Source organism: Hippocampus comes, unplaced genomic scaffold, assembly GCF_001891065.2.
Source record: "Hippocampus comes isolate QL1 unplaced genomic scaffold, H_comes_QL1_v1.1 scaffold164, whole genome shotgun sequence".
Lineage (NCBI taxonomy): Eukaryota > Metazoa > Chordata > Actinopteri > Syngnathiformes > Syngnathidae > Hippocampus > Hippocampus comes.
In genome coordinates this window covers 233,164-246,253 of record NW_017805005.1, presented here as the reverse complement: position 1 = coordinate 246,253, position 13,090 = coordinate 233,164, and the positions used below count along the sequence as shown (strand labels likewise).

At 38.3% G+C, this 13,090-nt stretch overlaps 1 protein-coding gene across 1 annotated transcript in view; it reads right to left on the bottom strand.

Annotated features, from left to right (window-relative positions):
- coq8aa (coenzyme Q8A, genome duplicate a) overlaps positions 1 to 10,914 on the bottom strand; it is a 15,465-nt gene extending 4,551 nt beyond the window's left edge. Inside the window, exons 1-7 of the mRNA XM_019859291.1 lie at positions 10,664 to 10,914; positions 6,547 to 6,650; positions 5,396 to 5,481; positions 4,937 to 5,320; positions 4,424 to 4,490; positions 2,798 to 2,872; positions 2,143 to 2,271 (exon numbers count right to left, since the gene is read on the bottom strand). Coding sequence (XP_019714850.1) covers positions 2,143 to 2,271; positions 2,798 to 2,872; positions 4,424 to 4,490; positions 4,937 to 5,320; positions 5,396 to 5,481; positions 6,547 to 6,640 — 835 coding nt within the window. The 5' untranslated portion in view covers positions 6,641 to 6,650; positions 10,664 to 10,914. The remainder of the gene's footprint in view (positions 1 to 2,142; positions 2,272 to 2,797; positions 2,873 to 4,423; positions 4,491 to 4,936; positions 5,321 to 5,395; positions 5,482 to 6,546; positions 6,651 to 10,663) is intronic.
- Between the last annotated feature and the right edge of the window lie 2,176 nt (positions 10,915 to 13,090).

Here is a 13,090-nt window from a genome sequence, read left to right as displayed (position 1 = left end):
TGGGACTTCCAGATCCAGACTGACAAGATGGTTATGGCGAACCAACCAGATATCGTGATCATCGATAAAGGGCAGAGGAAAGCCGTTGTAGTGGATGTAGCGGTCCCAAGTGATGGAAACATCAGAAAGAAGGAACACGAGAAACTCGAGAAATACCAAGGGCTCAGAGAGGAGCTGGAGAGAGCCTGGAAGGTAAAGGTGACAGTCGTGCCTGTGTTGGTCGGAGCACTTGGGGCAGTGACCCCCAAACTAGATGAGTGGTTGCAACAGATCCCGGGAACAACATCGGACATCTCAGTCCAGAAATGTGCAGTGCTGGGAACAGCAAGGATACTGCGCAGACCCCTCAAGCTTCCTGGCCTCTGGTAGAGGACCCGAGCTGAATGGGGGACTCCATGCATGGTTAGGGGGTGTATATATATATATATATATATATATATATATATATATATATATATATAAGACTAATATAAAACACTAACACATTTATTTAATTATTTAAAAAAATATTTAAAAATACAAATACATTATAACAAAAACACATTGAGGAATGTTGACTAAAAATATATAAAATGTAAACAAATAAATTTATGTAAATATAATTACAAGCAATACAATAAACAATACAAATAAATACAATGTAATCCGACAAAAAAATGAACAAAACTCGAATACAGTACTAAAAAGCTTCATGAATTCATGTAAATATGAAAAAAAAAACCCTATCAAAATCAATCCCGAAAACTCACTCGCGAAGAAAACAGCAACCCCAGTTAAGTCATTGCGGGTCTTGTGCTATTTCTAAATGACATCATAAAAGCTGTTCCATTTCGTGCTAATTACACCCGGAGATTAACACAAATCACTATCAAGATGAGACGGCAGGTGTGGCCTTGAAGAGCAAACATCAAGAGCGCCTAAAAGTAGCCAAGCGGCACATACTGTCACTTTAGAAATAGACTCACGCCCTTTCAGCATTTTTTCCCCCCCCATGACATTGAAGTGACTTGCGTTGTCTTTGTGCGAGGCCTTTGCAACGTATTTGCATTGATTTATGACATGCGGTCATTTTAAAGGGACATATGACCAGCATTGCGCTGATACCCGATCTAACGTTTCCCTTTTGTCCAATAAACTTTTACTACCTTCTATGTTTGCTGCGAAGACGGAAAGAAGGACGGGCGGGCGGGGCCCATTTCACGGTCGGCAGTTTTCAAGCAACATAAATAAAAAAGAACGACGCTCTGAGAAGTGCAACTGGATCTCGCTGACGGCTTGTTTACAGCCTGCACGTCCTACCTCCACCTGTTGTGTAACATGACACAGCGCACGTGTCGCAGCGCCAGCAGAACTCGACAGCAATGACTCAGGACGTACACACTCGGACTTGGCTCGGATTTGGAATTCAAACAGCAAAACATTGGTTAGGAATTTAAAATATCAATGTGTGGTTGACATGTGGACAGCTTTCGAGACCCAGTAAAGTGGATCCGGAGATTTGTTTCCGATTTTTAGAGCGCCTCATCAGCCTGAGCCCGCACGCATGTCAAGCTAATGTTTTTTATTTTTAGCTTGACTTGACAGTGACTGTGTGGACACAGTCACTGTCAAGTCAAGCTGTGTGGCCTGTGTGGATTTTGGGCTAGTGTGGCCTCATTGGAGTGCCTCATTGTTGGCACCGAGTGTGTGTAAATGAGAAAAAAAAAAAAAAAAAACGCTTTAGAGCGTCGTGCAAGTCCCGCAATCAAGTGGTGGGATATATTCTAGCCAGCAGAGGCTTTGAGCAGATATATTTTCATGGCTCACACATTTTCTTATGCGCCGGCATAAGAAAGATGCTCGATGAAAACTTTAAAATGGGTAGAAAACCCTACCTTGAAATCATAACATTGTCTTTCAAGCCAACTTTGAAAGACTAATTCTTGATTGAAACCCTAACAGGGGCATGAAACGCTATTTTGGAATCCCTCGTCCTGTTTTGAACACAGATGAAAGCAGTCGTTCTTCTGTTGAAGTAATTACACCCCATGCCTGTAGGTGGAGCTCAGGAGCAAATTGTTTCCAATCCAACTTGGCAATGTGCAAGTCATTTTATTTGCCCCCCCCCCCACCCAGCCCACGTTTGCATTTTTGCACGCTCACCTTGAATACTGAGCATCTGGCCGAGCTTGAGTGCGGCCCCTCGCACTTTGCACAAAGTCCTGACGATGCGTTCGGCATTGGCCTCGGACAAGAAGGGACTCGAGTCCAGCACGGCCTTTTTATTCTCGCCTGCAAACACACACACAGACACACCCAAAATAAATAAATACACTAAAATGGATCCAATAAATCGAATGCGTCTAAAAAGGATTTTAAAATTAAAAATAATAATAAGAATAATGTGTGTTTCTGAACGTGTCAGTGGGTCAACAGGGTGTGTAGTGTCACATCACGGGGGTTTAACGCAAGTAGCCTGACTGGATTTCCAACAAAGACGTGTGTGTGTGTGTGTGTGTGTGTGTGTGTGTGTGTGTGTGTGTGTGTGTGTGTGTGTGTGTGTGTGTGTGTGTGTGTGATTAAGCGGATCACTGTGCTGAGAGTGAGCGTCTGTTTATTTGGGGAGTGTAGTAGCAGCGTGTGCCTGCCTGTCTGCAAACAACAACAGGCATGAAAGAATGTCCGGTATGCTTCTTCTTCTGCTGCATCAACAAAGATAACTTTCACCCATTCAAGAGACGTAAATAAATACACATTGAACATTTTGGAATGAAAATTTTAAAAAGAAAGCATGCCTGTGTTTGTGTGTGTGTGTTACCTGCCGCGTCGTTATGTCGCATGGTCTTCTTGGCGACCTCCGCCAAGGCCCCGATTCCCAGACCCACAGCTAAACCTGGTGAAAAAAAAAACAAAACAAAACACATTTTCGCATTTGTGGGGTTCCTGCAGCAAGGTGTGAGTTCAGTACATGAGGATTGTCGCTATCGTTTCAATAAAATGAATAGTTTTCATGAAAGTGATCACATAAATAAATGACAATATAAAAGAAAATTATATTTAGCAAATTAAATGAGACACACCAAAATAATTACAATACAAAATAAGTTAATAATTCATTACTTTTTTCAAAAAATGTAAAACAAAGAAAATCCAATCCCAAAAAATTTTAAATAGTATTTTTGAAAAACGATTTCAATGTAAACAATGAAAAAAATAGCATTTGATTTTTTTTTAAATCCCCCAAAAATATGATCGAAACTTCCAAAAGAATTGCAAACAACAATCAATATTTCAAAGTTTCTAAAATGAGTGAGTGAAAGCATTTTATGAAATAAAATAAATAAAATACATTTTCCTACAAAAGTAATCCAATATAAATAATAACACGTTGAGCCAATCAGGGGACTGAGAATGTTGTTCAGTTGGTGCTACTACTGAATAATACTGAACGATAAAAAAGTATTTAAAACACATTTTTTTATTTTACAATGGCTTACATACCTGAACATTTTAACCGAAAAAGCACATTTTTCTTTTGAAAAAAAAGAAGGCAAAAATAAGAAGACAAAATCATCTTTTAAATGGACATGAGCTTAACCTTGTTCAACAACAATGACTTATTCCAAAGGTAGGTGATTTGAAATGTATGGGGGAGAGGGATTTATCAAAAAAAAAAAAAAAAAAAAGTATTTCCTTTTTAATAACAGTTCCTGCTGGGGTTGTATTTGTTTTTTAGCCCTGCAATATTTGTTGTGGTGAGCTGTGATAACCTCGATTCAAGAGAGGACTAGGGGGCTGTACGACTCATCCAAGGCTGCTCTCTGGGTTACATAACAGCATGGTTACATCATCACAGCACAAAAATCTGTAAGGCAACAAACAGCAGCAGAAGCAAGAAGAAGAAAGGCCCACAAGGACGCCTCGTCGCTGCAACAACCCAATTTATGTGCCATAATGTTCACATTGTCCAATCTTGTTGACTTCACCACGACGCCATCAACCAATATCAAATTCTGACATCAATCGGTAGTTGTCACATTCGAATCGGGGTGACTTTAGCATGCTAGCAAAGGCACGCTGTTTTTGTTTTTACCCAAGTTAGCTTCCAAATGTTAATAAATGTGATTAATCAGTCCAGAAACCTGAGCCCTGATTCGAAAGAAGGCCAGTCACGACACTAAAGTGCAAACTCTAGCTCGCTACTATTCAAGCTAGGCTATCATTAGTGGCTACACTTGGAAAGGAGACAGATTTTGATCTGAGAGGAGTTGTAAACTGCCAGAAAATGAGCATATGTCTGTCCCGGATGGACGCCCATTTTTGGGACGAAGGACAACAATTTTTGTTTTGTTTTTTTAAATAAAGGACGGACTAAGTATATTTTTATACTTGACATAAAAAGGTGGGGGTGGAGGTGTGCGGGGTCATGAAACAGAAGCGTTACCTCCAAAGTTGGCGAGCCTGCTCAGGCGGGTTACGGGCACCTTCCTCTCACGGGCTCTTTCGCTCAACTAAAAGTAAGACAAAATATATCAACAGAGATAAATAACAAGTAAGGGGGAAAGAAATTGCAAAACACAAAATCAGGATAGATAAATGATCAAAACAAAAAGGATACTAAATACTAACTAAATAAATTCATGATATGTTTCCCAAAATAAATAAACAAATAAATAAATGAATGAATAAATAAATATATAAATAAAATCCCCAAAATAATTACACCTAAAAAGGGATGTTCGATACCACTCTTCGACTTGTGTATTACCACTACCGATACCAAGTAACAATACCAATTGTACTTATGACACATAAAGTGACGGATCTCTGTGAACAAAGACCTTTCGGTAAAAAACAACACTGAACACAATAAAATACTACTGCTACTACGACTAAATTATGAATAAATTATCATAGTGAGACAGAACATCTTGAGAAATTAAAAAGCAAACGTCACCATCTGCTTGTGCGGCTTTACGTCGACCTGCTTGCTCTGCCGAGCCTTCTCCAGGTCTTCGGCCGTCAGCCCGCTCACCGACGACGACGGCTCCTGGTGGTAACCCCGCCGCCCGCATGCCTGGAGCCACGCGCCTCTTCTTGTCAGCAGGTGCTGATGGCGTACATCACTGTGGTACCACCTGTTGCCAAACTCTCGGGAAGGATCCTTGTAGCCAGCGAACGGCGAGCTCTTCGTCCCACTCGCTGGGCTCGGATCAGATGCTCCCTTGTTAGCGCCAGCAGGATGATCGGCCGCGAATTCGTCGTACTCGCTGAACTCAGTCGAGGAGAAGTCGTCCTGAGGAAACTCGGACGAGGAGGAGGCTTGCTGCTGACTCAGCTCCTTAGTTTGAAACATTAGGGCACGCTAGGAATGACAGCAAGATTTCATTTTGGAACATTGAGACAAAGCGCTTACCTGTGCTTTCGTCACCACCATGGCGATTCCTTGCTCGGCGGCCGACTGGAAGCTTTGGACAGCAGCACCGACAGCAGGAAGGCTTCCTATTTAGCACAAAACATTTTTATTTGTTTATAAAATTACTTCACACTAAAATATGTTGTAAATATTTATTACAGACTCTTAAAAACACTTAAACCATCTTGTTCACTACATGTGACCATCACCAGGGTGTTTAATGTAGCATTTTCTGAAACAAAGCTTATTTTAGCGTCATTGTTATTACCACGCTAATGTTGGCACCCCGTCACAAAAATTGTGAACTGTTGTTCAACATTGTACAATTTTTGACTAACAGAGTATTTAGCTAGCGTCACATGATGCTAAGCAGTTTTTAGCAATCCTGTCGAAAACATGTATAAACTTTGGCTAATGTAGCATTCTTATCAACAATTAAATGCAAATGGTAGCACAATTAGCAATACATAGACCATTAAACCCAAGCTTTCATTCGCAGTCTTTTCACAAAAGCTGTTAAATGATGCTCCTTTTAGCCTTTGGCTAATGTCGCATTTTTAGCTAATTAGACATACAGATATTTATTTGTCCTTGCTCTTATTTCACTTTGATATTACTCCGCTGTCTGCAGCCAGGATAGCATTGTAAGAGAGGATCCGTTCTCAATAGCATTACCTGGTTAAATACAGGTTAAATAAATAAATAAATAACATCTAAAAAGAAGCGTAATTTAACAGGCCTGTCACTAAAGTGTTAACTTGAGCCCTGTGCTGTATAAACTTGAGTTAATGTGTTGTACTTGGCAACAATTATTTGCTAATGTCAGCACAATTAGCAGCTACATGGAGCTCCATTTTGTATGATATTTGCCTTGTGGTGCATTACCAATGATTAAAGGTATATTTCAATTCATTTCCATCCATCCAACCGAAGTACCCAGAGAAAACCCGCGCAGGCACGGGGAGAACATGCAAACTCCACACATGAAGGCCAGAGCTGGAATCGAACCCTGCACCTCTGCATTATGAGGCAGACGTGCTAAAGAGTCAACCACCGTGTCTTGGCAAATGTAGTCAACAACAATAAAAGCTCATGTTAGCAGCACTGGCAGCTGCCTGGAGCTCCATTTTGTGTCCAGAGGCTCCACTCACCTGTCCCTCCACGCAGGGCAGTGCCCTGCGTCTCCACGACGGCCTGACTCAGCTTAGCCAGGCCTCGCATTAGCATCATCATGTCGCCCGCCATGACAGGCCCACTACAAAACAACAAAAAGTGTGTTAAAAAGAGATGTTACGAGGAAGAAACCCTGGCACGTACTCTGTGCTCTTCTTTCTGCCTCTCCGGGCGACCACTGCACTGCTTAAAATACTCCCTGACCGAATCCTCACCCACACATTTGACAAGAGGTGGAAGGAATGCTGTTGAAAGTCGGACGGCCGCATTGTTTTCCCGATCGAGGCTTGACCGCTAAACATAGCGCACGGTTCCCCCCCGTGTTGATGTTCTAAATACTAAATAGCAGTGCTTAGCGGTCAGGGCCTTCTCTGCTGGCCTGAAAACCACCGTTAGCATTGACCTACAATATAGGTTCCCTAAAATTTTATTCATTTATTGCCAATAGTATTTTTGGGGTAGTTAGATTTTTTTTGGGGGTCCAATCAGATTTCAGCTTCTTCGTGTTGCCATGTCAATCTGCCAATGGCCTTCATAATCAGTAGTTCTGGTTGATTTAAATTAAATTATATCACTTTAATCAGATTTATCTTGTTGGCCCACACAAATCTCACCTTTTTTTTTCTCATCCTCTTATCGTTTGGTCGGAACAAAAATGTTACAGACGAAATCGACTTGCAAAACCTGTCAGGAGAGATCTACACACATTGATACATTTGAAGTTTGTATGCCTCCTGGTGAGCATGACGTATTTTGTCTACGTTTTTTGTCATGTTAAAAAAACTACAGTGGTGCTTTAAGACATGATTTTCATTTGTTCCGTTGCCATGCTCTTAACACCAAATCTCAAATGATCTTTTCCAATTGAAATAAATGGAAATTACATTAATCCGTTACAGCCTGCTTTATATTATTTCATATTTATGATCCATTTGTTCGATATTCAGCTCAAAGCTGGATTGATGAAGTTTTTTTTTTTTTTTACTCTCTCGTGGACACACCTCAACACCTGAGCAACACCTACATTCCGCTGCTAGAGTGTACACACACACACACACTTTTTTTTTTTTTTTTTTTTTAAATACTGACGAAATGAATCGGGACCAACTTGCTATTGCACAACAGCAAAAACATTGCGAAATGAGCCAAACCCACAACGGCAACAACAAAACGATTCCTCAACCCTCAAGCTAACTCGTCCCACTGATGTTGTTTTGACCTTGTGTTAACATGGCGGCTCAATTTAAACATATGCGCTAAATACAACGGTGGTGTGCCAAAATGGAGTGTAGTCATGCATTGGCACCTCATGACCAAAACAATAATGGATGACGCTTCGTTGTTTACATTTGTAACATGGAGGTTTGTTTGGGTCAAGGCTAAGGAAAAGTAGATAAGATAAGATAAGATAAGATAAGATAAGAAAACCTTTATTAGTCTCGCAATGGAGAAATTCCCAATACACAGCAGCAAAGTTATGAAAGGAAGAAGTAGAACAACAAAATATAGGAGCTGCTGGAAAGGCAGCCACTCTCGCGGCGCCATTTTGAAGTCAAAATAACAAAAATAACACAACACAACACATAGGACACAAGACAGTCGTGCAATCTTCACCACTTTTCTGCATACACTGCCCTTCTCATCTCCCATTGTCACTTGTCAGGAGGCAGTAGAAAAGTGGCTTCCGATTGATCTGTCAAGGAGGCCAAACAGGAAGTAGTTTGATCTTATAAAGTAATATTATATCATGAGTTGTAAATACAGATTTTTTTTTTGGACAATTCAGGGTCCGATTCTGGCTGAAAGTATTATTATACAATATAGAATGTTTTATATACTTAAACTTGTTGACACTGTATTCAATTTTTTTTTTTTAAAACAAAACGTAGTCGACATAAAAGACTGCAGATCATTTGTTTTAGGTCAGAATTTGGCAAACAGTAAGTTATAGTAGTACTATTGTATTAATCAATTATAAAACATCATTGAATTTTAAAAATCAAATTATGTATGCAATCAGGTGCACCACTAAATATTTGTCTATGCGCGTTTATGATGTGATCACCCCCTACTGGCCTGGCATGCATATAACAAGGTGTAACCAAAATATTAATTTTTAGTTAAATTTGGGTTGTACCATGAAAACAACCCCCCCAACACACACACACACACACACACACACACACACACACACACAAAACACCATGAATGAGGAACTACTGTTGCAAAATGTAAACGATCTTCCCGTGTGTCACTTCCAGCACTAAACAAAACACACCAAAAAATAGAGAACAACAATTGGAGAAATTAAATGTGAGGATCCAAAACAAGCACTGACTGAACTGGCTTAACTGTACTACTGCATGTGTATGCTTGCACACAAAACAACAACATAGAAAAGCACACGGGTGAGCCTCAGCTGTTGGCTGGTCTGGACTCTTCTGCACTGCAACTCCTATACACTCACACGTGTGTGTGTGTGTGTGTGTGTGTGTGTCTGTGTGTGTCACACACAGACACACACAAACTTGCATGCACACACAGTTCGGTCACAGTAATGAAAATAGGACAGAGTCTACATGTGTGAACATATTGGATGGGAAGTGTTACAGTCACATTCTAAATTAAGGGCAGGCAGAATTATACCTGAGTAAACAATAAGCACATGTATTTTACTATTTGTATTACTTTTGTATTTGCGTGGCATTATTTTTTTTTTTTATCATTCTAACAATGCGTCAATAATACTGTAATCTTTGTTTAAAGCTGTGTTAAATGTTCAAAATGTTATACTTGACTATTTGTAGTTGTATTAGAACATGAAGTACTTCTTTTTCCAGTTAAAATTCAGTCCAGAAGCTTTATGTTTTTTTGCCTCTGCTAGGCTGATGACAAAATTCAGAATAATGCTCAAACAAAAAAAAAAAAAAACAATGAATTTAACAAAAGGATTGAATAACAATTGAAATAAAGTGCAATCCTAGAGGATTACTTTGTATTTTATAGTCAAGTTATGTTGTTGAGGCAAAATGCAGATAACAGCCCAGTTAAAACAATAACAAATGATAAGATAAAACAAACATTAGCACGATGGTGATTATTGGACTGGGTTATTGATAAAAACAAGGTCATAAACAAAACACATATGTCAAACTCCAGTCTATATTTAACTTTAAACTTAGTTCGTTGTCATATTTTAAATGATTGGGAATTTGCATAGAAGCTCAGCCTTCAAAACAACATACTTTCCATTCACCTACTGAGTTCACTTATTGAACATGAATTCCATTTACGACCTCAGTAAGGCATAAGAATCTAACTCAAAATGTTAAATGCCTTTATTCAACTTTAAACTTTTAACTTCGTCTGGTATCATTTCTCAATAAATTATAAAACTTTATTAATAAGACACTAACTTGAAAGTTGACTTTTCAAAAAATATTTTGTCCCTCTGAGTGCATATAAATCATATTTAGGAACTTATTATGACACACTTAACAACATCAAAGTGTTAAATTGGTCTATGAAATTAAACTTTGTGTGCTGACATAAAACAATAAACCCCCACAACTTTATTATCAAGACACTGACGACAAAGTTACCCTTTCAAAGATCCAGGCACTTTGTGTGCATAAAAATCTGATTTATGAATTTGTTACGCCACAAACGGTAGCAAATAAATGTGTTAACTGGATCTATTAATCTTTTATCTTCGGGTTCTGCCATGTCAAAAAAAAAAAAATGCAAAACAAACCAAGATCAAACTGCAACTTTATTGACAACATGTTCAAAAACAAGGTTCGTTAGCAAACAAACTGACGTCACTTTCATTCACCCACCAAATGCACTCATTGCACATTAATCCTATTGACAAATTTAGGCAAATGTGTCCAATTTAAGTGTTCAGCGGGGTCACTGACGCTCTCTATAAACAAGCTGCGCCACGTTGTTGTGGCTGTAAGCTAGCTAGCACAGACCAGTGTGGCAAAATGTGCACTTTGAAACAAACTTGTGCAAATTAATGAGGGTTGCAGCGCGGCTAAATCACAGGGATTAAACACGTCCGATAATGCGTGATAATCTGTGTTCACTCACCAGCAGGCGTGGTTCGCTTTCGACTCCCACGAGGTCAAAGCGACTCCAACCGATGAAGAAACAGTATATTAGAAAAATGAAGGATACACGTTCATATTGGAGAGCGCCTGGGTCGTCATTCGTATCCAGTCGGCGCGCGTCTCTGCGCCATGAGGTCAAAACTCCTTATTTACCAAACTCCACGCAGACAGCAGGAGCTCAAACCACTTGACCGGACACGCACGCCCCCCACTGGCCCCCTGGTGCACGTGGATGGTCCCATGCAAATCCGCCTGAACTCTTTTTTTAATTTCATCGAGCATTGGCACCGTGGCCCCGCCCCTGATCGTTTGCCATTGGATGTTGTCAGGAGGTGGAGGACCTAACGAGGTTTTTCATTGGTGTGGCAAGGAAACAAATGCGGAAGTGGTTTTGTTGACGGGTTTTTATCTTTCTGACCTAATTATAAAAATCGTGGCATTATATGCGACGCATTGTACATATTGATATGTAATATTACTAATACATTACAATAATAGCATAAAATAGAGTATTCACTGTATTCCACGAATCAAAAGGAGAGCACATAATTGGCATTTCTTTTTCAAACTGGATAATAAATATTTATATATTTTTATTATATGAATATAAAACCAGAAGTAATAAGATATTTTTAATTTTAAACAACAAATTAGCATAAAGTTAAATATTTGTAATATATTACATTGTGTAATATGCATTTTATAAATAAATCGGGTCAGAATGCACATGAATATAAAACCAGAAGTAATAAGATATTTTTACTATGCATTTTAAAAATAAATCGGGTCAGAATGCGTCTAAGTTACAGTATAGAGCATTAAATTACAATATAAATTTATGTATTATTCTTATTAATAAAAAGGGCAGCACCTTAAAATATGAAATGTATTATATCATTATTAAAACATAGTCTGACATATTGACAGGAAATGCAAGGAAACTAGTCCTCTCTTATTTATTTATTTATTTTAAATAAATCATCCAAATTATAATGGCAGTAATCAAGCAATCAGCAAAACTAGAGCCAGTGAACCCAATTCTAAGAAATAGCTTTAAATGCATTTTTGGGGAATTTTCCATTTTCTGTTTAACACAGAGATGACCTTAATTGTAGTTCGCCTCTTAAAAAATCACCCAGACACTCTACTTTTATCATGACAGTGTATTTTCTTTCTAGCACATGCTGCAATACTGAAGCGCAGGTTCAAATGAGACCAAAAAAAGTTAAATAAAAGCATCCCACAGGGCCAAGCCATCAGCTAAAAGAAATATGCTGTATTATAAATAGACATGAACAAGCTTCAAGACGCTAATAAACATGCACTTGTTTAAGAGTTACAGAGGGAAATAAGACATGGAGTGAAGGCAGATGGTGGAGACAGTCAGTAAAGGCACCATAGTTGAAATTAGGTTGCACATCAAGAGTGTTCAGCAGGCGCTAAAATGGTGTCATCCACACAATGAACAGGATAGGAAAGCACAGCATTAAACAAGATTGGTCATTTAACCCCTAAATTTTAGACATCAGATCCAAGCCAAACACACTTAACAAAAATCTCCAAACGTGGAAAATATCGTGCCGACATGTTAAGTAACAAATATGGTAAAAGTATAACAGCAAAAACATTCCCGTCCTCACTGGAAATTTAACTTGTAATCTCAAAACATTTTGAGGCTTCATTGTGTGTTTTTAAGGCACTGTGTGCATTCTTCTTTTTGGATTCTATGTCTTTCCTCGTGCTTCCACTGGAGGGCCCTAACGTTCTATATTCCCCGTGAAATTATAAATTAGAAGTTAGAAGTTGTAATTTTACGAGAATTTCGATCTACTTTTACAAATGGTAAACATTTTGAGGCTTCATTGTGTGTTTTTAAGGCACCATGTGCATTCTTCTTTTTGGATTCCATGTCTTTCCTCGTGCTTCCACTGGAGGGCGCTAACGTTTTATATTCCCCGTGAAATTATAAATTAGAAGTTAGAAGTTGTTTTACGAGAAATTTTACGAGAATTTCGATCTACTTGTACAAATGGTAAAAAAATTAAAAGGTTTTATAATTTCGAGATGAAAAGTTGTATGTTTTTGGCATAATTCTTTAAAAAACGAATTATATATTTTTCTAATAAAATGTATGTTTTCATCATTTTTGATTGAAAGCAATTAAAAATAATAAAATTGGATAATTTTGAGATTTAAGTGGTAACTTAAATGAAATCATATTAATTGTATAATTTTGTGACGAGAAGTCGTGTATTTTTTTTTGATTTTTTTTAAACAAAAATGTTATTTTTCGAAAATAAAGTTGTGTATTTTTTTAGATAAAAAGTGGTATATTTTCGCCATGATAAAAACATACATTTTCAAGATTTAATACATAATTTTATGAGAATAAAGTCACTTTTTTTTA